The following is a 24,607-nucleotide window of genomic DNA, read 5'->3' as shown; positions in this document are numbered from 1 at the left end:
ACCAGACTGGGGAATGTCAGGAGTTGTAGGACTTACGTCTAAAAACATATGATTGCAATCTTAGACAGTTTATGTTGGAAAAGGCTGCATCATATATTCTGATGACTTTCTTATATCCTTTACCTCAGTTTATTTTTTAAAATTTAAATAGCTTTAATAAGCAAACCATCCTAGCCATATAGACAAAGAATAGCAAGGACAAACCTTGAGATGCAAGAATTATAGTCGTTGGACCAAGAATGACAGCCCCTGGGAGTAGATCAATGGTTTCTGGTAGTGGAATGGAGAACCCTGAGAGGCTAGGCTGATGGCCTCAGAGATGGCCACTGCAGCCCCAGGCCTATCACCTGCAATATAAATACCCAACAGCCTTGTTACTGGTCACCATTTCACTCTCTCAGTGTAAATAATAAGGCATGAGTATTTAAGAGAATGTGAACCCATCTTTGAAAATATCAATATTCTTCCAAAGCGATTTTAAGGAAATAAAAAAATCCTTCTTCCCGCTTTGTTGTAGCTCGCACTGATTTCAAGGGAGGGGCTGTTCTGCCGACTGGCACCCGCATTTCCCATAGCGCTCTATGGGTCTTCAGGTAGCTCCCGTTGCTACTAATGGGCATTCTTGTCATTCATTCAAGTACGTCCTGGCAGTCCCAGCAATCCTGGGTTCTTGCCAGTAAATTGTGGATGGATCCGCTCGCATTTTGCAGCAGGAAAGCCTCCTCAGTCAGCGACTAGTTTCTCCTCCCAAAGCAAGCCGCAGACCCTTCTGCTCCCTCTGTAAAACCCTCAAGCTCTCTGCTGTCTTATTTCTTCTTCGCACAGTTCTGCTTTGAGGCGCCACTCCACCCCCGCTTGTGCGGGTGCCCGCGCGGCAGCGGGAACGCGGCGGGGCCGAAGTGGTTCCGGGTCGGTGGAAGAAGCAGCCAACATAGTGTTTGGGGGCTGAAGGGCCTCGGGGAGGCCGGTGAAGGGGGCAGTCCGGGGGACCCTGTCTGGGTTGAGGCCGGGAGAGGGGTGCGCGCCTGCGCAGAGCCCCTCTGAAGCTGCGGCGGCGTCTGAGGCAACAGCAGGAAGCTTGCCCACCATCACCCTAGAGGGGGGCCGTAACGCCTCTTTATCCCTGCAGGGCTTCCCCTTAGCGTTCCCTCTCTTGGTCCTCGGCAGGCGGCAGCGGCTGAGCAGCCATGTCGCTGAACCAGTACGAGAGGCACTGCGACTCCATCAACTCCGACTTTGGCAACGAGTCGTCCAGCAGGAGCGGCCCCCGGCCTGGCCCCGGCCCCGGGCCTGTCTTTGGCGGCGAGCAGGAGGAGTTGCATTATGCCCCCATCCGTGTTCTGGGCCGGGGGGCCTTCGGAGAAGCCACGCTGTACCGCCGGACGGAGGTAAATCTGTGCCCCTCCCCCCGTATCCTCCTCCCGTCCTTTTCCGCCGCATTCAGTGAGGCCTCCCTTCCAAGACCCCCGTGTTTCACCTCCCTCTTTGTCGGAATCCCTGCGCCTATAACTCATGAACGAGCGCTTGTATTAGATGTCCAGTAGGATTTCTGGGTCTGGTGAGGTTATGGGTACGGGACCTCCACTCCATTCCCACCTGTAATTCGTTTTCTTGTTGCTGTCGTTGCAGTACTCCCGCGTCTCCCCGAGCTAGGCCACTGTGATCCCACATTTTTGGAAGTGTGGTGGTTGAAGATGAAAGCTGGTGATTTCCCCAAAAGTCTTTACACGCTTAGGCGGAAATCACTATTTCCGCAGGTTTTAATTACTGGCAATTCTCTGCGTCTCAAAGGAATAGTAATTTCCTGCTGTGTTGGACTGTTGTGAGGTGTGAAGAGCGGGGTGGGAGGAAGTATGAGCTTTGTGGACAAAACCATCTGACATATGAGGTTCTCTGGGGCATTGGGGAATTTTTTTCCAAAATGGCGGATGGAGGGGGGTTCACTTTAAAAAAATAAACACAACAGCTCCTGGCTTAGTTCTTTTGATGTTTTCTTATGCTTTCCCTGGACTCTCTCTTATTATTCCTTCTTTTATCTCCAAGCCAAACCTTTGTATCTCCTTTCTCTCTACCCCATTTGGAATATAAATCTATCAGTGGCTACTAACTGTGATGGCTAGTATCTGAGGGAGTGTGCCTTTCAATACCACTTGCTGGGAAATACAAGTGGCTGGATGGTATTGCAGACATGTTCTACTTGTGGATTTCCCTTGGGCATCTTTGTGTTCTTGGTATATGTAGAAGGTGTTCTGTATCTTTTTCCCCACCTGACCCTGTTCATGCGGCAGTCCTCCCACTGCACATTCTGTAGTTTTTCTCTTCCTGCCCTGTACATTATTTAACATTTTCCTCTTCCCCATCTAAATGTGCTTAATGCCTGAAAGAAGATATGCTGGGACTCAGGCCTTACAGCTCTGCACTTGAAACCCCACTCTCTAATCCCATATGTGTTGGGTTATTGGTGTCATTGCTTAGCTACTACATGCCCAAAGATGCAGCAATGAGCCCTGTTTGCCTTTGGTATAGATTTAACTCTGTGGTTATCTAGGGCTAAACATTTTCTTCTGGGAGGGTTCCTGTGCCTTTTAGCAATTGCATGAGATAACCTTTTCCCAGGTAAGAAGAAAAAGCAGCAGTGGAAAAAAGTTTTTGCTGATTCAGCAAATGTATGAAGTAGGCCAGGCTTAGAGATACCCAATGGCCGAAAGTCACCCAGTGATTTGAACTTAAGTCCCCCAATATAAATCCAGTACTCTAACCTGTTATAGTACACTGAGAGCTGGCATCTTGCTGACTGCTTGGAAGGAGGTTTGTATTTAATCATGATGATGATAATATTAAATCAGGACCGAGATTTATATTCCAAATGGGGTAGAGAGAAAGGAGATACAAAGTTTCTGCTTTTGGAAAATTCAGGAGATACTACTAAGAACTTGGCATGGCTTTATCTAATCTAAATATGCCACTTGCACTTTTTAACTGAAAATAGCTGATGTTGCGTGTAGGGAGAATCCAGATCTGTACAGGGGTGAGTGTAATACATCCTGTGCTGCCCCTGAAACTGCTATTTGGCATGTAGGGAAATTTTCCATTGGTGTCAAATTATTAATTTCCATCCCTAATTGTCATTTTAAAAGCTATGGAATTTGTTTGAAAATTAAATATTACACAAGGATGTAGGAATGTTGTTTCCTTTCCAGCAGCTTCCTGTACCGGGAAAAGGAATGACAAAATGGGAAAGGCAAAAGAAAGAAGGCAGCTGTAGCACTGCATCATATTTCTGCAAGGATTTACAGCCATATCACTTACAGTTCATAGAGGCTGATAACAAAGGCTGTTCCTATGCTAATACAACAAGCACACCACTTAAGGAAGGATAAAGCTATAGAATGACCTTGAATTTTACTACCAGGAGGAAATACTGAAACTGAACGCCTCCTAGTTTTTACTGTCTTTTTCCTATAGAAGTTGTGCTTATAGAATCTGGCAGGACTAATGAGCTGATCAACTCCTGTTATGAAAATAGACTCTGTTTGGGTGGAGATGTGTATGAAATAAAAACACAGCTCCTTCCTTTGAAAAGCTCGTGTCATTTGATAATTATTCTAAAGGAAAAGAGTGTCAGTTATAGATACTGATTCTTGGCATCAGAAATTGGAAATGCCATTCAAATTCCATAGAGAATTGTTGGGTGAATCAGAAAGTGAATACAATGTCTTTTCTTCTACTAAGAAATATGAGCGTCCAGCCTTGAGGGACAGGGTATACACTTAATACATTAAACTAACTAAATATATTGTATTCTAGGATGACTCGCTTGTAGTATGGAAGGAAGTGGATCTTACCAGACTGTCAGAAAAAGAACGCCGTGATGCTTTGAATGAGATAGTTATCCTTGCTCTGTTGCAGCATGACAACATCATTGCCTATTACAATCATTTCATGGATAACACCACACTGTTGATTGAACTGGAGTATTGTAATGGTGAGAGTTCCATCTTGTAAACAGCAAACACCTCTTCCATCTTGGGTTCTGGGGAAAGAAAAAATATAAAGAGGCTATGTCTTGTTTATAGACCTGGCTGTAGTGGCAGATCTAGAAACACAAACCAGACTCATCTTGAGTTACTGCCATTTATATTCCACTGATATGTAATATAAAACACACTTGGTGGGAAGAAGAGCTTAGGGAAAAAAGATGAGATACTAGATGTGCAGCAAAGCAGGTACAACTTTACAGAGTATATTAAAAAAACATTAACAATGTACTGGAAAATAAGCAGTATTTCTTTTCCTAAGGTCCTACATTATTTCTGGACAGTGATATGACTAATTTATCAATGCCATGTGTCACTTTTACACAAATACATTTGTGGCAGGTGTCAAAGATAACAGAAAATAAAGATGTGGGATGTGTGGCACACCGACTGTTTTCAACATTTTCTTGGTAGCATTCTTTTCCTTATTGATTAAGGCTTAGAATAACAGAATAGTAGAGTTGGAAGGGGCCAGAAGGCCATCAGGTCCAGTCCCCTGCTCAGTGCAGGACTCCCAGTTAAACCATCCCTCTCAGATGACTATCCGATTGCATCTTGAATGCCTTTAGTGTTGGAGAGCCCACAACTTCCCTACGTAATTGGTTCCATTGTTGTACTGTTCTAACAGGAAATTAGATAGTTACTCAAAATCTGGCTTTCTGTCACTTGAACCCATTATTCCATGTCCTGCACTCTGGAAAGATCAAGAGATCAAGACCTTGTCCTTCCTCTCTGTGACAACCTTTCAAGTACTTGTAAAGTGCTTTAATATCTCCCCTCATTCTTCTCTTCTTGAAGCTGAACATACCCAGTTCTTTCAAATTCTCCTCACAGGGCTTTGTTTCCAGTCCCTGGATCATACTTGTTGCCCTCCTCTGAATGCTTTCTAGCTTGTCTGCATGTTTCTTAAACTGTGGTGCCCAGAACTGGACACAGATGAGGCTAAACCAGTGCTGAGTAGGTGGAACTAGTACTTCATGGGATTTGGAAGTGATACTTCTGTTAGTATAGCCTAAAAGCATTTGCCCCTCTTGCAGCCACGTCACATTGTTAACTCATATTTAGCTTGTGATTTACAACAATTCCAAGATCCTTGTCGCTTGCAATATTGTTGAGCCAAGTATTTCCCATCTGGTAACTGCATTTGGATTTTTTTTCTGGGTGCAGAACCTGGCATTTGTCCCTATTGAATGCCATTCTGTTGTTTTCAGCCCAGCATTCCAACCTGTCAAGATCACCTTGAATCTTCTTTCGGTCTTCCAGGGTATTAGCTATCCCATTTGTCATCTGCAAATTTGATAATGTTCTCTGCACTTCCTTATCCAAATCATTTATAAAAATGTTGAAGAGCATTGGACCCAGGACTGAACCCTGAGGTACCCCACTTGTTACCTTTCTTCAGTCTGAGCATGTGCCATTGATGAGTACTTTTTGAATCCAATTCTGTAGCCAACTGTGAATCCATCTGATAGTTGTTCCTTCTAGCCCACTTTTAGCTAGTTTGCTAATCAGGATATCATGGAGCATTTTGCTAAAAGCGGTGCTGAAGTCAAGATATACTATGTCCACAGCATTCCCACGGTCCATCAGAGAGGTTACCCAGTCAAAAAATGAAATCCGAAGAGTCGGACAGGACTTTTCCTGAGAAATCCATGTTGGCTTCTGTTTGCAGACTGACTGCTTTATAATCTGCTCCAGAATTTTCCCATGGATTGATGTCAGACTGACCTGTAGTTCCTAGATTCTTCATTTTTTCCTTTCTTGAAGGTATGGACAACATTGCCCCTTCTCCAGTCATCTGGTGCTTTCCCTGTCCTCTGATTTCTCAATAGACTGTGGTTCTGAGAGTTCTTCTGCTGGTTCCTTTACTACTTGAGGATGGAGTTCATCAGGCCTTGGAGATTTGAACTCATTTGACCCAATTATATGATCCTTGACCATTTGCCAGTCAATCTTGAGCTGCCATCTTTGTACTTCCTCTTTATCAGTAAGGTCATACTGGGAGAAGACTGAGCCAAAGTAGGAATTGAGCACTTCTGTCTTTTTTTTTGTCCTCTGTTATCATTTTGCCATCCACATTGAATAGTTGGACTCCTGTTTCTTTCCTCTATGTTTTACGCTGGACATATCTGAAGAAGGCTTTTTGTTGCTTTTAACATCTGTCACTAGCCTCAGTTCATTCTTAGCTTTAACCTTCCTGATGTCGTCCCTGCAATTCTGTGCTATCTGCTTGTATTCTACCTTAGTAGCCTGGCCTAAGTAGCCTTCCTATACAGTCCTTTTTTGTTTTCAGGTCATCTCTAAGCTTTTTGTGAAGCCACATAAGCTTTTCTTCTGTTGTCTTCCACCCCTTTTCCTTGTAGGAATTGCTTGTAATTCTGCCTTTAGAATTTCCCTTTTCAAACATGCTCACCCTTCTTGAACTCCTTTTCTCATTAGAGTCATTTGCTATGGGACTTTGCATATCATTGTTCTCATGTTTATTAAAATTGGCTTTCCTAAAATCCAGGGTACATGTATTTAACCTTTGCTTCCTTTAGAATCAAGGATGCAAGTATGGCATGGTCATTTTCCTACAGAGTTTCTGTATCTGCCATTTTGTCCCCTGGGTCTTCTCTGTGGGTTAATATCAAGTCAAAGATAGCTTCCTGTTCCTTCCTCCAGTTTCTTTCAGATGAATTTATCAGCAACACATGTTAGGAATCTCTTTGAGAGACCACATTTGGCAGAATTTGTCTCCCAGCAGGGAAACTGAAGCCCCTGCTAACACTGACATCATGCTTCCTAGCAATTTTCTTTACAAAAGGTTTATTCTAGTCTCCTTGACCTGGTTGTCAGGAATAGACTCCAACCACTGTGTACTTTTTATTCCTTGCTCCATTTATATTAATCCAGATGCTCTAGATGGGGCTAAGCTCATCCTCCTGTATTTCTGTGCAGATATATGCATCTTTAACATATAATGTGACTCCACCTCCCTTTCTGTTCCTTCCATTTCTTTTGAACAAGTTATATTCTTGTTGCATTCCAGTCATGAGAGTCATCCAATCGAGTTTCAGTTATACCTATCAGGTCATATTCACCCTCCTGTATTAAGAGTTCATGCTGTTTGTTTCCATACTGTAGGCATTAGTGTAGAGATATTGGAGACGAGATGCTTTAGCTTTCTTCCTACATTTTTTGGAATACTTTCATTGGGCACTGTTGGAGCTGCTCTTTCTGTTGCAGTTCATAAGCCTTTGTCTGTTGTTACGCCCAGGTGTACTTCTCCCTCCCCTGTAGGATTCAGTTTAAAGCCTTCCTGATAAACTTCTTCATGCTGTGGCCAAACACATTCTTTCCACTTATTGTAAGGTGCAGCCATCCCTTGCCAGCAGTCCATCTTTCAGGAAGTGTAGCTCATGGTCCCACAATCCAAATCTCACATTAGCACCAACCTCTGGCATTCACTTGGAATATTTTTCTTTCCCTGTCTAGTCCTCTTCCAAGAGAAAACTATCTGGGCCTCAAAGTCCTTGACTTTCTTCCCTAAAACTTCAAAGTCTTACATGAGCTCTTCAGAGCTCCACTTGGCTGTGTTATTTGTTGCCACATGTGTAAGAAGGAAGAGATATGTGTCAGTGGTCTATATGAGCCTTGGCAATCTTTCAGTTATATCATTACACACAACAGGGAGTCTCCCACAATTTACACGCTTCTCTTCTTGTTCTTGCAAGGCTTGGTATCATTGCAAGTACTTGGTTGGCCTTTAGCCTCTTGTTCAGTGTTGCATGGAATGTCTTGCAGTTCTACCACAACAGGCTGCCTTCAAGTCTCATCCTCAAATAACTGAAAGTGGTTCGAGAGTTTCACTGTTTCCACTGGTGCAGAATGTCTTCTCGTTTTCTGCACCTAACTGTCACCCTTTTCCAGGGAGTTTCCTCCTCATTTTTCCTTCCCTCAGGATTCTTTTCTTCTACCTCAGCTTGCTGTTGGACTTCTAGCTTCTGTACTACTTTTAACTGTTGCAGTTCCACCACTCTGTCTAAAAACTCTTCATCTTTTATTATGTTGAGGATGGACATTCATTGCACTAGTGCTCTCACCTTTTCTTCTAACAGGGCTACTGGTTTGCCCTTATTGCATATGTTGGCCATGTTGCCCTTAGGCAGGAAAACAAACATTGCCCAGATGTTGCAGGTCACCACCACTGGGGAGTTTTTGCAGACTTTCTGCTATCTTTTGGATTCTACCGTGTTAGGCCTGTTGTAACAATCAGTGCTATTGCTTGTCTTCACTAAACGTTAACAACACAGTTCTACCTGCAAATAGGAATGTGTTACAAGGAAGCAAACAATGCAGGAAAAACTAATGGGAAAAGAAGAAAAGAAACATCAGGGAGCTCTCTCTTGATCTCCCATGCCACCAAGCTTCACTGCCAAAGTCCTGTTTGCTCTCAGAGCTTAGCTGCTCGTATCCCAGAGTCCCTAGATCAGCTGGGGTAGCTTCTTCTGATCTGCTCAGCTAGAAGTCAGGAACCAGAGTCAGGAAAGCATGTTTGATTTCAGGTGATATTTTTAGCTCACTGCAGAACTACCTAATCTGAATTTCTAACCAAGTGTACAAAGCACATTAAATTCAGTGGCAACATATATTTATTATAAATTTCCTACATTTAGAAAACAGTGGGTAACATCAAATAAGCACCTTTATTAATAAATTATTATTATTACTTTGCATTAAATTATTATCAATAATTTGCATTAAATAATTTGTATTAACTAAGAATTTGCATTAAATTATTATTATTGTTTTGCATTTATATCCCATCTTTATTCTGTTATGAAGAACCCAAAGCAGTTTACATAGTACTTCACTCCATTTTTATCCTCAGTAACAACCCTGTGGGGCAGGTTAAGTTGAGAGCCCATGACAAGCCCAAAGTTACTCAGTGAGTTTCATAGCTGAGTAGGGACTAGAAACTAGATCTTCCAGGCCCCCAGTCCAATGCTCTAACCACCATACTGGCTCTCTTCACAATCTAGGAAAAGAAAATTTTGAAGAAGAACATTAATTTATAGGTTTAAATAATTGATCTGTGTTCTGTAGAAAAGTTCTCCCAGATTTTGGCACATAGATGTACTCTCTCTTGGGCTCATGGTGCATTAGTGTAAACAAAAGTAAAGAACATGGGAGAAGACAAGACTACCTTTTTGGTAGAAGAAAATGGATAAAATATACATTTTATATATTTCTTTAACATATAAAAGAAAAACAGTATAAAATATTTACAACCAGCAACCAAACATTTCTTTCTTAATTGCAGGAGGGAACCTCTATGATAAGATCCTGCGGCAGAAAGACAAGTTGTTTGAGGAAGAGGTAACTTGACAAATTTGAGAAGCAATGGGACAAAGTCTAGTTTTGTTTCATGTGCCTAGTTATCCTAGGATCCATTTCATAATCACTGCCATAGCAGCAAGCAGGTAACAAACAGAAATCCTTTTGAGGTTACAAATGTGAATCCATAGTTATTCGTCATTTAGAAAGAATTAGAATGAAAACTTTATTCTGATTACCTTACAGTTTTCCAGAAAACCTGTGACATGCACTCAGTTCTACAGGGAGTTTATATGTAACATGGACGTTCATATCATATTAATATAAAACATTTTTGTGGGAGTTCACTTATAAAACAGTGGTGGGTATTTATTTATTTGTTTTTCAAAAGTTCTATACTGTCTATTATTTTCATAGAAGACGGTTTACAATAATAACGCTCCACTTGCACAACAGAGATTTAGCATTTCAATAAGCAATCCCTGAATTTTTTCTGGATCAAAAAAGTGGAATGTTATGCAATCCCTACTGACCTGCCCCATTCTGGAAATAATTGTTTATGCTAGTCTCAAGCTTCTGTCTGATACACTAAATTACCATTACACAAACAATGGTTTCTTCTGGTACTTGGGCAGTATTGGATACAGCAAAGTGTGGTATATCTACCACTGGTGAAACAGATTCCCTAATCTGCCTTAGAGTGGGGGCAGGAGGTACAGAGGAGAGAGAAAGTGAAATTCTTGTTGTAAATGGATGTTCAGTTGCATGACACTGGGTGACATTTTTAAAAATTTATTCATGTTCACAGAATCCAGGATTTTTAAAGCATAGCATTCTAGATCCTTTTCTCGCAGAATTAGTTTTCATCTGTTCCATGACAGTTAACACATCAAAGTCAAGACCTCTTTGACTTTCTAAGATAGCTGAGCAGCATCAGCTGTTACTGCTAATTACTTTTAGCATTAAGTTACCAATTCTTTTAGCACCCATCAGCCTGTACCTTGGAGCCCACATGAGCAAATTATCCTGGAAACATTGGCCCTTGAAAAGGATTTTGCTCCCTCAGTAACTCCTAAGGGAGCAAAAAAATTCTCTTTCTAGGAGAGTCTTCCACTGTACAGCCTTCAGCAATGTGGTACTTGGACTGCAACTACTATCAGACCCACTCAACTTGACCAGTGGTCAGAGATGATGAAGTTGTAATGCAAAACAACTGGAGGGCATTATGCAGGGGAAAGCTGACCTAGAATATTTTGTGCATTCTGTTTACTAGGAACAAAAGGTATTTGGCTTACATGTAAATACTCTTTCTTTGCAGATGGTGGTGTGGTATCTATTTCAGATTGCATCAGCAGTAAGCTGTATTCACAGGGAAGGAATTCTTCATAGGTAGGTGTTTAATATACTAGGCTAATTGGTTACCAGTTTTGTTTCCAGCTTAAAATGCAGTGCTCTTCATCCAAGGCAATGCAAAAGGAGACAAATTCTACTTGTGTGGTGCTCTTTGAGACACTGTCAACTTTCAAAACACCAGGCCCAGGGAGGATGGAGGCAGATGGAAGCTTTAGTGGAATGCAGGAGCATGGAGGCAAAATGAGAAACAAACAAGGGTCAGATACCAACAAGGTTTGGCAAGTCTAAAAGGTGACCTCAGGAACCAGCAAGGGTAAGATACGAACAAGAGATGACTCAGTGGCAAAGTCTAGGGGCAAGTTGAGGTCATATAGCAGCAAGGCAAAGCAGGTCCTGGAGGAAGGTGAAGTCAGAGAGAACAAAGAAGAGGTACCTGGAAAGGCAGAGTCAGGCTGAAAGCAAGGGCAGAAGCAGGGAACAAGGCACAGTCAAGGGTAATGCTAGAAGTAGAAGCACACACCATGAAGGCTTTATTGCTGTAGCAAAACTGAGGAGTACAGGGAGATTTCAGCTATACTGCATGATTGTGGAGGGTCCAGTCCTTGCAAATGTCTCCAAACATTGATAGTAAGTTAATAGTAGAAGTGTCAACTAAATGGACAAAACAATTTGCTGAACATTTTTCTGAGCACGGAACTTCAGATTTCCTAATACAGATTACATACTACCCTAGTGGTTGTCAGACTAGATAAATGCATTATGCACCTCTACTTGGACTCATCCTTTGTCCACGCTTGGCAACAGATAAAAAACATTGGATAACGCCTATCCACAATAGCGTATTGTGGATTGTATTGTCCTTTTATTCCAAACTATTAGTGAAAACCAGCAGATGATTTGTCTTGGCTCTAAAATAATCCACTGTACTATATGGTCCTATTTCACAACAAAGCTTCATTGAATTTAATAGGACTTACTCTAAGGAATAGGTATCAGGTTGTAGGATCCTTTCAGACAAAACTCCTTTTGTGCCATCAACCTGCCGCATTCACAGAATTTCATGGAGAGGCCAGATTACACTATCTTTTCCCAGAAGCTTTTGCCTATTTCCCAACCACTTCTTTATTCTGCAGCAAATCCATTAAGTAGGAAAAAGTGGGATGTCACCACAGTGCTTTCTGATTACTAGCATTAGGACCCTGTTGTCTGGAAGAACCAAAGCCTCAGTATAGCCTCAGTGTGGTTTTTTCAGGGCTCTCACTGAAATATCCCCCAATCAAAATATTTTTAGCACTTATGTTTTGGAATGTTTGCTTTGTTTTTAATAGCTTTGCATTATGATTTCCATGGAACTGGGGCATTTGGGTTAGCCTGTTTCTAAAAATTGATAGATACTGTAGTAAAAATGTGAGTCTCCTGGCATGAAGAGGAATAAGGCAATGCTTTCCAGAGTAAAGTTAAAATGGCAGCATATTAAATCGTATGGCTGGTGAAGAACTACAACAATTATTTCTTCTCTAGAGATATAAAGACGCTGAATATCTTCCTCACCAAAGCAAATCTTATAAAACTAGGTGACTATGGTTTGGCGAAAAAGCTGAATTCTGAGTATTCCATGGCTGAAACTGTAAGTGTCTGTTGTTTTAACATTGTGATAGAATAATTTCCCTATTAACCTATTCGGGATTTTATGCATGTTCTGTTGTAAGAAGTATGAAGTAACTTAATGCTTGTCTGCATCCTTTCTATACCTAGTCTGAATTATCTTACTCATGTTAGAAATATAAACTTATTACTTTGCATTATATATACCCTCCCGCCCCTTGAGATCAGCAACGGATGCCCTTCTCCGGGAACCCTCTGTGAATGATATTAGGAGGGTGAGTACCTGGAGGAGGGCTTTCTCTGCGGTGGCGCCCCATCTATGGAATGCGCTCCCCAGAGAGGTCTGCCCGGCACCATCATTATTTGTTTTTTGGCGCCAGGCTAAGACCTTTTCATTTAAAACTTATTTTAATTGCTAAATTATTGACTTAATTAGGATTTTAAAATTAGCCGAGAATGCACCAGGGGTTTTTAAATGTTTTTTTCTTTTAAATTATTATATTATTTATGTATGTTTTTATGTATTTTTTGTGAGCCGCCCCGAGGCTTTGTTGCGATGGGGGCAGCATAGAAATGTTTTAAATAAATAAATAAAATTACTTTGGAATCTTCTATTAGGAAATGTATATTTGTGTAGTTCTGAAAGCTTCAGTTCTGCTGATTTTTTTTCTTGGCAGATGTGCATAGTTTTCTTATGTTTCTTCTCCAGTATATAATTTGAATTATTAATAGCATCTGTCATTTCTTCAGTCTTGAAGCCAGTGTGGTATAGTGGTTAAGAGTGTAAGACTGGGACTCAGTAGTTCTGGGTTCTTGTCCCCATTCAGCATTAGAGCTAATTGGGTGACTTTCAGCCAGTCACAGACACTCAGTCCAACCTACCTCACACGGTTATTGTTGTAAGGGTAAGATTGGGAGGAGGAGGAGGCCCATGTAAGCTGCCTAGAGTTCCTTGAAAGAAAAAAAGGCAGCATATAAATATGATTGATAGATAGCTAGGTAGATAGATAGAATTGTTCCTCAGTTCAGTATTTATTTATTTAACAGGCTGCAATCTTGAGCATGTTTACTTGTGCATAGGTCCATTGAACTTAATGGGATTTACTTGTGAGTAAACATGCATAGGATTGTCCTGTTTGCTTTAATGTCCAGGCTGCCTCAGTAATTGAGTTGTTTTCAGTCACTTTTGTCCCCTCACAGAAACATGTTTCTTGCTCACTCTATATTCTTTTCTAATTATTATTGTACACAGTTTTATAATGGAGTAAAATTGTATAGCAAATAATTAAAATATTGTGTACTCTCCATTACTGAGATATATTAGTTATGAGTCCCATCCTTTAGAGAGCAACTTTGGATCAAACACAGTAGGCTTGGGCTTGATGCCGTTCGACATGCAATTGAATATACCACTGATGGAAAGCTGTAGCCAATCCTGGTTCCCTGACAAATAAGCTTATGTAATATGTACACTTCAGGATACCTGAAGGAACATCTCCTTCCTTATAGGCCCTCTTGCCCCTTAAGATCTGTGGGAGAAGCCCTGCTCTGGGAACCCTCTCTAAGAGAGTTAAAAAGGTCATCAGCTTGGAGTAGGGCCTTCTCTGCTGTGGTGGCCAGACTCTGGAATGTGTTTCCCAGAGAGGTATGCCTGGCGCCAAGTTTATACTCTTTTCGGCGCCAGGCTAAAACCTTTTTATTTAAATGGTATTTTAAAATTTAACAATTTTTACCTTCAGTCGCTCTGTTTGTTTTGTGATTTATTGTTTTGTTCTGTTTCAATTTATTAATTGGAAATTGTTTTTTTTATTGTTCTTTTAAATATTGTAAGCTGTCCTGAGATTTTTGTATGATAGGACGGCATACAAAAGCTTTTAATAAATGAATAAAATATAATGTATTGATCCTTAGATATACTTTAAAAATGGCTTACATGTGGAACTTGCTAAAATGAAATTATGAAGCAACACCCCCACAAAAATCCTATATATGTATACCCACATCATACAATTAGTGCCGAGGTAAAGTTTGCAATAAACTTTCTTTTTAAACTTTCTAAAACTTACTTTAATTTAGAGCAGAGGTAAACAACTCAAAAATTTGTCAACAACTTACAGTTTTGGCTGTGCTTGTTAGGGCTGCTGACTGTTGTAAGCCAAAACAAGTGGCTAACCACAAGTTGCCTACCCCTGATTTGTAGCACAGTCTGTGTAGTTTCATTATCTCTGAAACAAAATGAATTTCTAAGGCTTGATTTGGAAAAAACAAACTAAAATCTGACTATTGATTGTGCTCCCAACATTTGGAAGACACAAAGATTGTAGGCCACTATCTAGCCAAAGTCCTGCTGGTAAGAGCCAGTCAGGAAGAGAGGAACGATAGTAGTGGTTTTTCCTTGTGTTCCTCCTAAAAAAACCAAAATCAGCTAAACAGGCCTCTGCGCTATCTAGCTGCTTTGCCAAAGGTCTGTGGGAATGGCAACAGAAAGGTGGTATGATCCTGTGCAGGATCCCCCTCCCCACCCAACCAATGTCTCACTCTTTTATTTCTCCAAGCTCTTTCAAGGTTTCTGCAGTGGCTGTGAGGAAGAACTGCTTTATGTCAGGTTTCCCCTCCTGAGTTGTAGTTTTGACAATTCACCATATCCTCTGATCTCTGGGATGCTCTTCCAAGGACCATAGGATTGCTATGTCAAGCATTTTTCTAGGCCTTATTCCTAATAATGTACAATACATTCTGTGGTTTTAGTAGGCTTGAGCTTCTAAAAAATTGCGGTATGTATCCTCTGCAAGTATACTGGCAAACTCTTGAATAATTTGTCATGTCTGCCCTGTTGTTTAACTTGATTGTTTGCGCCCTTCTTTTTATTTAATATATTCTTTTTAAAAATTTTGCTTAATTTTTCATGCATTTAGGCCTTTGTTTAGTTCTAATAAACAGTTGATTTCCAGTTGCAGGAAGGAAGACACAACTACTCTGACCAGAAATGCAGTTTATTTACTGTTTCAAAATTATGACTAGCTCTAGTAAATGTGATAGGTCCCATTGATTACTGTGTATACTGTGTGTGAAAACACAGATGTGGGACAGGGTGGTTGGCAGTTGGGAATATATGAACTATGTCTAATATCAAGGCGGTGGTACAATTTCTTTAATATTTTTGCTCTGTTGTGCAGTTGGTAGGAACGCCATACTACATGTCTCCAGAACTTTGCCAGGGAGTAAAATACAACTTCAAATCTGATATCTGGGCAGTTGGCTGTGTTGCCTTTGAGCTCCTCACACTGAAAAGAACTTTTGATGCAACAGTAAGTTACAGTTGTGGGACAAATATGCCAGTTCTTAATACTGTGTGGCTGTCCTTTATTTTCAGGGTTTTTTTTCCTGAGAGTGACTGTGTTTGTGTGTGTATATGAGAGAGGGAGACTCCAATTTTAAGTGTGTACAGCAGGGAGATCCATTTCTAAATCTCCTGCTTAGGAATGTCAGTGCATTTTGTCTACTTCTGAAGTCCTTTGCTGATGTTCTGGGCCTATCTTGAATGTAGGTTACATTTGAACCAATTGAAAGTAGAAGACTAAACAACACAGCTCCACAGGAAATCTTCTTAGGCAGATTCTCTAGCTCTATTCAGATTATTTCAATATTTACTTCCTAGAATCCCTTGAATTTGTGTGTGAAGATTGTACAAGGGAACCGGACAATGGAGGTTGATTCTAGTGTTTATTCTCCAGATCTCATCCAGATGGTGCATTCCTGTCTTGATCAGGTTGGTGAGATACAGTTTCCTTTCAAGTAGAGGAAAGGTTGTCGAAGGACTTCAGCAAATCAGAGTCACTAAAGTCCTTCTATCTGTGGTGTGTCATTAACTCTGAACTTTCTGCTAAATTTATAAACTCTTATTCACAGTTGGCCAATGCCTTTATTAGGAACAACAAAAATGTCACAAAAAGAGTATGCAAGCATTTGGGTTTTCCAACATTTGAAAGCTTGTGTACTCTTTCATGCATTTATTGTTGCTTCCAATAAATACATTACCCAACTGTGGATTTTTTGACATTTTATCATGGAGCAGTACATTTATTTTGTTTTTCATAACCAGTTCTCTGGGTCTTTCCAGAACAGGCTTTTATCATATCAATGCCCTATGATATTCCATCATTCACAGAATTTTATAGGATTTTAGACTACTAGAGTTGGGTCTTCCATTTGTTTTCCCACTGCCTCTTCCATCCATTCTCATACAGCATGAAATCCATTAGGAGGAAGAGAGAGACTAGTAGCACTCACTGTGCTAGGGGCATTCCACTGGAAGCATCCACTGTGTTTGGGAAAATGGGAAAAGAACTCAAGAAAGTGGTTAGTTAATCTGCCCTAAGACTTTTAATTGTTGAAAAATGATCCCTTTCCTTAGGGAGTGACCTGTCACTCACCTCTTTCAGGATCCTGAGAAGAGGCCTACTGCTGATGAGCTGCTTGAGAGTCCCCTTATCAGCAAGTGCAGGAGGTAAACAGTCATACATATTTTGAAAAAAGAATAAGTCTTATGGGTTAGGAACAGTCACTGAGTCTTGTGCAGCCTTTCTATTTATACTTCATGTATTCTGTCATTAAGACTGACCATTAGCTGATGAGACATAGATGAGTCCTCATAATCAGATAATAATCATGCATACCTTTCAACACTGGTTTAAAATTTAGAGACCGCATCCTCCATACATGTTAAACAGTCTAGAACACAAGATTTTGAAAAAAAAAGTGCATATATTCAGGTCCTCCCCCCAGGTTTGACTAATTGACTCCATATTTCCACTTCTTCAGGCTAGCCAAAATATTAGTCTAGATTCAAAAAAACAGCATAAAAAGGGGCCAATGGAATCTTAATTTCCCTCTGCTTCCTCACTTCAGCATCCCATTGAAAAGCATACTCTGAGAATACAGGAACCTGCATAATTATGTGGGCTATGATCTAAGGAGCTCTGGAAATGTAAAAATCTGGCAGAAGTGCTTGCTGCTAGAGAGAGATTTTACAATTATTTGTGAAACTATGTATAACAACAAGCAAAATAATCACCAACAATGTATCCAGTTTATAAACATTTATATAGATTTAAAAGTTTAAATATTAAAAGAAATTTCTTAGATTTAAAATTAACAATTCTTTAAAATAGACCTATAAATAGATTAACATATGTGAAAAGTTTTGGTATAAAACTTCAGCTTCAGTCACAGATATATTACAGTCCCATTTAAAAACTGAACCAGGACGATACTAGAGCAAGGCCAAACCTCAGCATTAGTTAATAATCAGTGCCTGTATTCCACAGCTAATCAACCACATTAATAAACATCATGGCTTCTTTCATCTCATCTTTTACCCTGATGCCAGGTTTTAGCTGATCAATAAACATTGCTTCCTTAATCTTCTCCTTTGGAGGCTTTGTTCAACTGGTAGCACAGAGATCATAATTGCAGCTACTCTGCCAGCATGTTTCTCCCTCATGAAAAGACAGAGGTCTAGCATGTGTTTCATTATGTTACATATCAGCTACATGCTCCTTATATCTTTTAAGGTAAGGTCTTCCAGGAAGATTGGATACAATGAAGTTTTATTTTTTTAATGAACAATATGCACCATTTAAAGTAGTGCAGTACAATCTAGTAAAATGGAGCAATTTTTCTGAATTGCTTGTAGTGTCTGTGAATTGAATTGGTATCTCATGCCCATAGTGCTTTAGCAGTAGAGTGTTGCTGCTCTTCTTACTACCTATTCTTTATCCTGGCAGGGAAATGGAAGAGAAGGTTGTTCTGCTGAATGGGCCAAACAAACGACCAAGGTAATGGAATGTGTGCTGAAGAGTGCAATTGAAGAAAATGAATTTCTAGACATATTCACCTTTACTACTTGGTTGAGAATAACAGTGAAGCTATACTTCAGTATAAATACACATTTTCAGTGTAAAATGCCAAAATAAAATACGATGGCAGAAATGGGTAGCTTTGGAAGAACCTGGTCATTTTTACTCTCTGGCTCCACTGCAGTGGCCTGCATCATCCACTCAATGCATCTCACAAAATAAATAAAAATTAGAAATGAATGAAATTAATAAAGAGTGGCATCTAGAGTAGTTGAGGAACACCAAAAGGGTCAAACTGCAAAAAGAAAAAAAGGTGTTCTGTGGTAACTCTGGAGCACTTAAAAACTCAAAATAGCCACTTTGGATGTCGCTTTTCTATCCTTTCTGTATAACAATTATCTTTCAGAGGACTAATTAATTTCATTTTTTGACTGGGCAACCTTCCAAATGGACAGCAAAAACACTGTGAACATGGTATATCTTGACTTTAGCAAATCATTCAACCCTAACCCCATGTCATCCTGATAAGCAACTAGCAAACAGTAGACTAGACAGAAAAACTGTTAGGTGGATCAAAAATTGACTGCTAAATTGGACATGAAGAGTGGCACATTCTCAAACTGGAAAAAGGTAACTAGTGGGGTGCTATAGGGTTCAGTCCTAGGCCCAGTGCTCTTCAACATTTTTATTAATGAGCTAGATGAAGTACAAGGAAAGATAATCAGATTTTCAGATGATACAAAAACTGGGTGAAATAACAAACACCCTAGAAGACAGAATGAAGATCCCGGGGTGATCTTGATAAACTTGAATGCTGGGATGAAAACAACAAGGTAAGATACAATAGGGGCAAATGCCAAGTCCTCCACCTAGGAAAAAGAAAACAAATGCATCAATACAAGATGGGGACTATGTGGCTCAATAGAACTGAAAAAGAAAAAGACCTTGGAGTTATTGTGGACAACATTCTAAATATGACTCAACAATGTGATGCAGCTGCAAAAAGAACACATGGTATTTTGGGATGCAGTAATAGAAGTATTATTTCCAAATCATGAGAAGCGATAGTTCCCCTATACACTAGTCGGACCTCATCTGGAATACTGTGTCCAGTTCTGGTCACCAATATTTTTAAAAGATGTAGAAAAACTAGAAAGGGTCCAGAGGAGGTCAACAAAAATGATCCAGGATTTGGAAACATTGCCCTATGAGGAGAGACTGAGAGAACTGGGTATGTTCAGCTTTGAGAATACAGGACTGTGGGGGACATGATATCCCACTATAAGTACCTGAAAGGGTGTCAAAGAGAAGAAGGACACGATCTCTTCTCGCTCATAACAGAATGTAGGATGCAGAATAATCAGCTGAAGTTGCCACAACCCAGATTCAAGCTAGATATCAGAAGTTTCTTAACTGTCAGAGCAATATGACAATGGAACCTATTACCTGGGGAAGTTGTGAACTCTCCCTTGTTAGAGACACTGAAAAACTGTCAGGGCAGTCATCTGAATGGTATAGTGTAACTTAGTGTCCTGCAATAGCAGGGGGTTGAACCAGATGGCCTCTGGCCTATTTTAACTCTACTATTCTATAATTCTGTGAACTTTGCTCATCTCCATACTGATCTCTTCGATTTCACAGAACCAGCACCATGAATGAGGCTCCCATTGCAGTGGTGACTTCTCGCACTAGTGAAGTATATGTATGGGGAGGTGGAAAGTCAACTCCACAGAAGCTTGATGTCATTAAAAGTGGCTGCAGTGCACGACAAGTTTGTGCAGGAAACACTCACTTTGCAGTGGTTACAGTTGAAAAAGAGCTCTATACGTGGGTGGTAAGTAAAATGTATTAAAGGCCGCAAAGAGTAGTAGAATGAACTACTACATTCAATTTACTTTCATATTCATATTCATTCATCTCTGGCCAACAAGCATGGACCAAGTGCCTGTAGGAGTATGCAACCTTTGTCTCACAGGAGGACCTTCATGGTAAGCAAAAAAAAAAAAAAGATCCTGGTGCCATCAATTGGACAAGGAAGTATTCATTTCAGGGAGCTTGCTTATCCTCTACTCTTCAAGAAATAACATTTCACTCCAACTGTGAAGGGAAGCACTCTGGTTCCATCCGTTGGCCAAAGACTCTTGAATGTAGGCTCTAGAACACAACTTGAACCTGCAAACATCTAGTATGTGCAGTTTGCTGGACATTTTGCAAAGTTGCTCATATTTATGTCAACTTGGATGTCATTGTTATGACAGTGTCTGAGATTGATTGAGCTGGTGTTCCATTTAGTAACGTTATGGATACCTTTTGGCTTGTACATCTTGAGGATGGGGATAATGTTTGTCCATCTTGGCTTATGAAATTAGTCAGAGTTGGGCTGGGTACCTGGACCTCTAAGGTGGTTAATGCTTCTTTGAAAGATGATGAGGCCCCACAACTTTGAAATAAGAAATGGTGAGACTCTTGTTGAAGAAACTAAATCTTCAGTGCCACCCTGAGACATTGTGAAGGGCGGGATACAAGAACTTTAAATTGATCGATCAATCAATCAATCAATCAATCAAAGCCCTGCAGTTTAGTGTAGCTACCACCCTGTGTCAAATTAGCCACTGTTGGACAAGGTGCCAAAGACTGTGGTGGCCTCATATTGTCAAGCAGCATGGCATAATTATTTAGATCTATTCCAGACAGGTTTCAAATCTCATGACTGGACAGAAACAGCCTTGGTTGCCCTGGTTGATGAATTATGCCAGGGAATAGATGGGGGAGTTCAAATCTGCTGGTTCTTCTGGACCTCTGAGGAGTTTTTGATACTGCCAACCATGGTATCTTTCTGATTTGTAAAGATGTAATGTGTCTGTCTTCACTATTTCTTGTAACCTGTTGGCTTATAAGACATTATTAAAGGAGTTAACTGTAATCTCAGAATTCAGCCTTTTTTGGCTTAAGGCCAGGATCTTTGGCACAGTTTATGCACACGTTTTCTGGGCTCAGGGGTTTTCTGTTCCTTCCATTTGGCAGTGGAGAGACATTTCAGGCAGCACTAAATAGGCCACTTTATCCTCTGTGCATGTGGAGGTGGCATATGAGTTTCTCTGGATTCTAACCAGAGTATATATTACTCATTATCTGGTTCCTTCACATCAGAGTTATTCACAATGCTCTTGAAGCTCTGGTTGTGCATCCTTTCTTTACTTTACTTTGGTGTTTTATAGAACATGCAGGGGGGCACAAAATTACATGGTCAACTGGGGCATGGAGACAGAGCCTCCTATCGGCAGCCTAAGCATGTGGAAAAACTGCAGGGTAAAGCTATTCGCCAAGTGTCTTGTGGAGATGACTTCACTGTCTGCATCACAGGTGAGAGACAGGTTAATCATACCAAAAATATGCTGTGGAAAATACTGAAACAGGATATTGACTGAAAGATTAAAAAATACCTTTGCTAGGAAAGGGGCTTATAATGTTTTAGAATTGATAAAATATAGGTTACCTGCAGGGAAGAGAAGAATAACGTCAAAACAATAACATTCAAAGATTAAAAAAATAAATGTTTCATACAATAATTGGCAGGTGGCAGTTTCTGTATGTGTGGGGGGCATACTATTGGCTTGAGACACATTAGCCTTAGCATGCAATTGACCTGGCTTGATCTAAATAATTAGGCTACAATATAATCTAATTTCCCTGTGTGTAAGATGAAAACTTGGCATTGTTGGCAGGATTTGTACTCATAAGTGCATTCAACAAATAATCTGACCCTGTCAAATTAATGTGTTCCATCATTCCATGCAGATGAGGGACAAGTCTTTGCTTTTGGCTCAGACTACTATGGCTGCATAGGTGTTTCCAAGGCATTTGGCTCTGAAGTGTTGGAGCCTGAACAGCTGTTCTTCTTCCACAACAATCCAGTGGAGCAAGTTTCTTGTGGAGATAACCATGTTGCAGTGTTGACCCGAAACCGAGAAGTCTACACATGGGGCTGTGGAGAATATGGTATGGGACTTCCTGTCTACAGCTTTTAGGATTGAAGGGGAGACAGAAAAATTAAACAAAGTACAAATGATAGATACTTCAGGAGAAAAGTGCGTGTACCCAGTTCAGGTTTTAGAAAAATAACAACAATGAAGCATCATAGAACAGGCAGTTGAGAGGCACAATATTGAGAACTGTTGTGGACAGACAGGACTAACATCCCTTAGACTTAGAGCAACTGCTACAATAAACTTGAAATTCAGCTGGGCTTCATAATTCTGAAAAGATAGGTGGTCAGGCCAAGGATATCCTGCAGCTTTCAGGAATGGGTAAGTTCTGTTAGATCAGAATTGAAAAGTCTGCTTTGAATCTGAAAGTAATTATCTGTAATTTGGACTCTTCAGAAATAAGGCACTTAATTATTTCTGTGTTTATTTCTTCCCAAACACAGGCCGGTTAGGTTTGGATTCAGAAGAGGATCACTCCCTCCCACAGAAGGTAAAATAGACTGGGCCGTGGACAGCAGCAGGCATGTTCACTATATCTTTATTCTGGAGTACTTCAGTGTTTCAGACATTTTCTAAAATCTACAGAAATCTTTAGTAAAAAGTGAAAGGTTTATGATCTGAAATCAGAGAAACTAAAGCCGTATATTAATTGTATTATTGTGGATATCAATGCCGTGATTGTATTTTATTGTGTATATATATATATATATCTTAAAAATGTGATTGAGATTTGTTGTTGTTAGTTGAAAAATCGTGTCCAACCCATCGCAACCCCATGGACAACATTCCTCCAGGCCTTCCTGTCCTCCACCATTCCCCGGAATCCACTTATGCTCACACCAGCTGCTTCAGTGACTCCATCTAGCCACCTCATCCTCTGCCATCCCCTTCTTCATTTGCCATCTATTGTCCCCAGCATTAGGCTCTTCTCCAGGGAGTCCTTCCTTCTCATTAGGTGGCCAAAGTATTTGAGTTTCATCTTCAGTATCTGGCCTTCTAAAGAGCAGTCAGGGTTGATCTCCTCTAGGACTGACCAGTTTGATTGCTGTGTGGTCCAAGGGACTCACAGGAGTCTCCTCCAGCACCACAGTTCAAAGGCCTGAATCTCCTTCGGCGCTCAGCCTTCCTTATGGTCCAGCTTTCATAGCCATACATTGCAACTGGGAAAACCATAGCCTTGAGTATACACACTTTGTTGGCAGGGTGATGTCTCTGCTTTTTAGTATGCTGTCTAGATTTGCCATAGCTTTCCTCCCCAGGAGCAAGCGTCTTTTAATTTCTTGGCTGCAGTCCCCATCTGCGGTGATCTTGGAGCCCAGGAAAATAAAATCTGTCACTACCTCCATTTCTTCCCCATCTATTTGCCAGGAAGTGAGAGGACCGGATGTCATGATCTTAGTTTTCTTAATGTTGAGTTTCAAGCCAACTTTTGCACTCTCCTCCTTCACCCGCATCAAGAGGCTCTTTAGTTCCTCCTCACTTTCTGCCATTAGAGTGGTATCATCTGCATATCTGAGGTTGTTGATATTTCTTCCAGCAATCTTAATTCCAACTGGTGATTCATCTAGCCCTGCCTTTCTTATGATGTTCTCTGCATATAAGTTAAATAGGCAGGGCGACAGTATACAGGCTTGCCGTACTCCTTTCCCAATTTTGAACCAAACAGTGGTTCCGTGTCCAGTTCTCATGTTGCTTCTTGACCCACGTATACGTAGGTTTCTCAAGAGACAAATAAGATGGTCTGGTACGCCCATCTCTTTAAGAACTTGCCACAGTTTGTTGTGATCCACACAATCAAATTCTTTAGCGTAGTGAATGAAGCAGAAGAAGATGTTTTTCTGGAACTCCCTAGCTTTCTCCATGATCAGCGTATGTTGGCAATTTGATCTCTAGTTGCTCTCCCTCTTCGAAATCCTGCCTGTACGAGTACTTCTAATAGTTCTCGGTCCACATACTGCTGGAGCCTAGCATGTAGGATTTTGAGCATAACCTTGCTAGCATGTGAAATGAGTGCAATGGTGTGGTGGTTTGAACAATCTTTGGCACTGCCCTTCTTTGGGTTCGGAATGGAAACTGACCTTTTCCAATCCTGTGGCCACTGCTGAGTTTTCTAAGTTTGCTGGCATATTGAGTGTATTTTACTGCATCGTCTTTTAAGATTTTGAATAGCTCAGCTGGAATACTGTCGCATCCACTAGCTTTGTTGTTGTTCAGACTTCCTAAGGCCCATTTGACTTCATATTCCAGGATGTCTGGCTCGAGGTCAGTGACCACCCCATCGTGGTTATCAGGGACGTTAAGCTCTTTCTTGTATAATTCCTCTGTGTAATCTTGCCACCTCTTCTTAATCTCTTCTGCCTCTGTTAGGTTCCTGCCATTTTGGTCCTTCATCATGCCCATCTTTGCATGAAACGTTCCCTTCATATCTCCAATTTTCTTGAAGAGATCT

General features: G+C 40.6%; 1 protein-coding gene across 2 annotated transcripts in view; it reads left to right on the top strand.

The window, feature by feature from the left end:
- The first annotated feature begins 997 nt into the window (after positions 1-997).
- The window catches only part of NEK9 (NIMA related kinase 9), a 45,700-nt gene continuing 22,090 nt past the window's right edge, over positions 998-24,607 (top strand). For both annotated transcript variants that reach the window (XM_044436310.1, XM_044436309.1), the window contains exons 1-13: positions 998-1,388; positions 3,808-3,985; positions 9,343-9,398; positions 10,675-10,745; positions 12,231-12,336; positions 15,491-15,622; positions 15,973-16,083; positions 16,757-16,821; positions 18,101-18,151; positions 19,814-20,006; positions 21,391-21,535; positions 21,971-22,171; positions 22,602-22,648. In XM_044436310.1, the coding sequence (XP_044292245.1) occupies positions 1,188-1,388; positions 3,808-3,985; positions 9,343-9,398; positions 10,675-10,745; positions 12,231-12,336; positions 15,491-15,622; positions 15,973-16,083; positions 16,757-16,821; positions 18,101-18,151; positions 19,814-20,006; positions 21,391-21,535; positions 21,971-22,171; positions 22,602-22,648 (1,557 nt within the window). In that variant the 5' untranslated portion in view covers positions 998-1,187. The remainder of the gene's footprint in view (positions 1,389-3,807; positions 3,986-9,342; positions 9,399-10,674; positions 10,746-12,230; positions 12,337-15,490; positions 15,623-15,972; positions 16,084-16,756; positions 16,822-18,100; positions 18,152-19,813; positions 20,007-21,390; positions 21,536-21,970; positions 22,172-22,601; positions 22,649-24,607) is intronic.

This window comes from Varanus komodoensis, unplaced genomic scaffold, assembly GCF_004798865.1.
Source record: "Varanus komodoensis strain SLA01 unplaced genomic scaffold, ASM479886v1 scaffold3, whole genome shotgun sequence".
Lineage (NCBI taxonomy): Eukaryota > Metazoa > Chordata > Lepidosauria > Squamata > Varanidae > Varanus > Varanus komodoensis.
Note: the sequence above shows the minus strand (reverse complement) of the source record. Positions and strands in the feature narration are given on the sequence as shown.